The sequence below is a fragment of the Amphimedon queenslandica genome, unplaced genomic scaffold (assembly GCF_000090795.2).
Source record: "Amphimedon queenslandica unplaced genomic scaffold, v1.1 AMPQUscaffold_13048, whole genome shotgun sequence".
NCBI classification, from domain to species: Eukaryota; Metazoa; Porifera; class Demospongiae; order Haplosclerida; family Niphatidae; genus Amphimedon; species Amphimedon queenslandica.
Genome location: NW_003546716.1, coordinates 25,111 through 29,324, shown reverse-complemented (window position 1 = coordinate 29,324; position 4,214 = coordinate 25,111). Strand labels below are relative to the sequence as shown.

General features: G+C 40.9%; 1 protein-coding gene across 1 annotated transcript; it reads right to left on the bottom strand.

The window, feature by feature from the left end:
* Window positions 1-1,165: 1,165 nt before the first annotated feature.
* LOC100641142 (uncharacterized protein K02A2.6-like) lies at window positions 1,166-4,209 on the bottom strand. The gene has a single exon (XM_003389534.2). It carries the CDS (start codon window positions 4,207-4,209, stop codon window positions 1,261-1,263), a length of 2,949 nt encoding a protein of 982 aa, XP_003389582.1. The 3' UTR covers window positions 1,166-1,260.
* Window positions 4,210-4,214: the final 5 nt, after the last annotated feature.

The window sequence follows — 4,214 nt, the reverse complement described above, 5'->3', positions numbered from 1 at the left end:
GCAAACAGCCTAGTCAGCAATTTTTTGCTTAGCAACAATACAATCAAATGACACTCTTGCTACGCCCACACGGAAGTTTCCAATCCTTTTCATTTACTGTATATCCTTAAATAGAAGCTGCATTCGAATAAATGCCGGGTAGCAATACCATAGGTCTGTGTATTAAATCTATGGCAATACAATTTAACTATAAATACATATAGGTTAGACAACGCATTTGAGGTTTCTACGTGATTTAGATTACCGACGAAACAAATTTAATTAACCGAGGGCGTAGCCCGAGGTTTATTAATGTTTCCAAGGTAATCTAAATCACGTAGAAACCGAAAATGCATTGTCTAGGTTCTTTAGATTATAGTCAGGTAATGTTAGGCAGTGGGCTCATTACCAACAAGGATGATGCTGTTGCTAACCAGTCTTTTCCATGTTCTGAAAAGCTATTGGTCAGTGATTTTACCTTGGGAGACGCCGTAGCGACAGCACAAGACAGTTTCAAATCAAAACTAGCTAGGTCCGACAAAGATATCACTCGGCAATGACAGTCTTCTACAATACTAGCCTGTCCTGTTATAGGGCTCTGCAGCAAACAGCACAAGGACAAAGATACTCATACACTATCGCAAACCAGCGAGTGCTGGCATCCGTAACCGGCAAAAAACGAGGGCAGAAACAATTATTGGTGCATAAACCAATGGAATAATATTAATTGGAAGCTACAACTTGATGAAACTCCGTCTATCATGTCTCTCAGTCGTGAAGAGCTAGCAAAATCTATGGAAATGTTTGTCCTGGAAGTGAGGAAAAAAGACGGCACTGAACTTATGTTCCTAATTGTAGTGACCGAATGGAGAGAGCTTGACCTTCGTATTTTGTAAATATTGATTATTGTAAAAAGGCTAAAATCTCTTCTGACAAAAATGAAAAGAGCATACACTTATATACAAACAGTATTACATCATATTACATCACAATGACAAAACATTACACAACAATCAGAATCAGTATACATGAACTAATAAGCATAGTAAATCATAAGCATCAGCTAGAAGGAAAAGAAATAACATCATACAGCAATGCAATAATAATAATAATAATTAATAATAGTAATAATAATAATTGTAATAACAATAGTAGTAATAATAATCATAATAACAATAATAATAATACTAGAAATAACTGTAATCAAAATGCCTTAGAAAATAATAATAGGAATCAATACCAAAATAATATATCAATATATAACACCCCTCCCCTCTTAAGTTAACATACATACGGCCCATGATCAGTAGTCATCCTTAAACGAGTCGATCGACGAATCGGTGGGGGCAAAGGAGGTGGAGTAGGAGGTGGAGGCCCGTTAGGAATCAATGGAGTGAAATCATCATCCCAATCACTGTCCTCCGGCAGGGTATCTGGCTCAGAGTCTTCAGTGTACCTTTTTCTGAGCTGATCAGCATGTCTTTTAAGCACTAAACCATCCATAGTTTCAACATGGTAAGACAATGGTCCAGTGACCTTACAGACAACCACAGGAATCCATAATGGCTTCCCAGAGTAGTTCCTTGCAAACAGCTTGTCATGTAGCTTGAATGATCTTGCATTGCTTTTAGTCTTCTCTTTCTGTGAAGGTAGAGTGAAATCTGGGTGAGCAGTATCTAAGACTGATCTTAATCTACGTCCCATTAAGAGTTCAGCTGGGGATTGCCCAGTAGTAGATTGAGGAGTGATTCGGTAAGAGAAAAGGAATCGAGCAATTCTTTCATGTAGTGGTCCTTCCATCTTCTTAATAGCATTCTTAAATGTCTGCACTGCTCTTTCTGCTAGACCGTTAGACCTCGGATGGTAAGGAGCTGTTAGTGAATGGCGAATACCATTTAGAGACATGAATTTCTTAAATTCTTGACTAGTAAATGAAGGTCCATTATCAGAGACCAACTGATGAGGAAGACCATGAGTAGAGAATATGTGACGAAGGACTTTGATAGTCGCTTCAGAGGAAGTAGAAGGTACAATGCATACTTCTAACCAGCGAGAGTGAGCATCTACCAGAATGAGGAAGTAGTGTCCCAGGAAAGGACCAGCATGGTCTATATGAAGTCGTGTCCATGGAGTCTTTGGAACTTCCCATGGGTGTACAGGAGTTTGAGGAGGGAGAGCACTGTTTTCTTGGCATGCCTTACATTTCTTTACTAGATCTTCAATTGCCTTGTCTAATCCAGGCCACCAGAAATAGCAGCGGGCTAGACTCTTCATTTTCGACATTCCCTGATGTGCTTCATGTAATTGAAGAAGAATAGCTGACTGACCCTGGGGTGGAACAATCACTCTTGAGCCTCGAAGGAGACATCCATTAGCTACACTGAGTTCTACGAAACAGTACGAATAAGGTTTCAGTTGTGGAGCATCATCAGGTACCTCCCCTCCAGTGAGTACTATCTGACGTAACCTTGATAAGTTTGGATCTTTATCTGTCCACATCTTAATATCATCAGCTGAAACTATAGCTTCTGAAATATGTTCAAACATTAGCACTACATCTTGTGGTATAGGGACAGAAGAAGGGAAGTTAGGAAGTGGTAGTCTGCTCAATGCATCTGCATGTGGAATTAATTTACCTGGTTTGTACTGGATAACATAGTTATATGCTGATAGTGCAATTGCCCAACGTTGGATACGAGATGAGGCAAGTAGAGGAATCTGTTTAGACTCGCTCAGGAGAAACTGTAGTGGTTTATGGTCAGAATGAAGGACAAATTTTCTACCATAAATGTAATCATGAAATTTGCGAACAGCAAAGATAATTGCTAGAGCTTCCTTCTCCAACTGAGAGTAGTTCTTTTCAGCTGCTGAGAGAGTACGGGAAGCATATGCAACTGGCAGGTCAGTCCCATCAGACATCCTGTGGCTGAGGACTGCTCCTAGTCCGTAAGGTGAAGCATCACAAACTACCACGAGTGGCTTCTTCTCATCATAGTGCGTTAAGACAGAGGAGGAATGAAGCATGGCTTTAGCCTTTTGAAATGCTTTCTCTTGGTCCTGAGACCATTTCCAGGGAGTATCTTTTCGAAGGAGTAGATGAAGAGGAGATAATACAGTGGCTACATCTGGTAGAAATTTGTGGTAATAGTTCAATAGTCCTAAGAAGGATTTCAGTTCCGTGACGTTAGTAGGAGTAGGCGCTTCTCGAATAGCCTTCACTTTGGCTTCTGAAGGATGTAGACCATCTGAATCAATGATGTGTCCCAAGTACTCAACTGATGGAACACCAAATTTACACTTGGACTGCTTTAAAGTGAGTCCTGCCTCCTCTAGAGTTTGCAAAACAGCATGAAGATTATTGAGGTGATCAGCATCATCAGTACCAGTAACGAGTATGTCGTCTATGTAGACACATACATGCTGCAAGTGACTGAGTAAGTTCTCAATTGTACGTTGAAATAATGAGGGTGCTGATGAGACTCCAAAAGGAAGGCGCTCATATTGGAAGAGCCCTTTGGGGGTATTGATGGTTGTAAATTTCTTGGAAGCCTCATCCAGCGGTATCTGAAGGTAAGCGTGCTTTAAATCAAGTTTCGAGAAGATCTTTCCTCCAGCTAGGGCAGCGAACAGATCCTCTGATCGAGGTAGTGGATATGTATCAGTTAACAGAACTGGGTTCACAGTAACTTTGTAGTCCCCGCACAATCGAATAGACCCGTCAGTCTTTACAATGGGAACTATGGGTGCAGCCCACTCTGAGTACTTTACAGGTGTAATAACTCCTAAACCCCTTAGGCGATCTATCTCGTCGAATACCTTTTGTCTCAGCAATAGAGCGACAGGACGTGGTCGGTAGAACTTCGGTTTCGCATCTGACTGGACGTGAATCTTGGCTGTGAAGTCCCGCAGCTTCCCCAATTCTGAACGAAATACTGGAGCGTGCTTCTGGAGTACTTCACCTAAAGAAGAAAAAGAACAATTATAATTAACATGATTAATAAGGGACCAATCTAGTCGGATAACTTCCAACCAATTACGACCCAGTAGAGTAGGTCCATTTCCAGGAACTATCACCAGTGGTAGAGTAGCAGTCTGGGACTGATAACGAACATCAACATCTATAGCACCGACTGGCTTGATCTTCTCTCCAGTATACGTAGTTAGAATGACATGAGAAGGAGAAATTGGAGGAAGAGTAGAAGAAAGAGAGGAATAAGTGTCTTTACTCATTATAG

What these genes read in the sequence shown, in the direction of transcription:
- LOC100641142 (XM_003389534.2), bottom strand. Translation starts at nt 4,209, where the DNA reads ATGAGTAAAGACACTTATTCCTCTCTTTCTTCTACTCTTCCTCCAATT.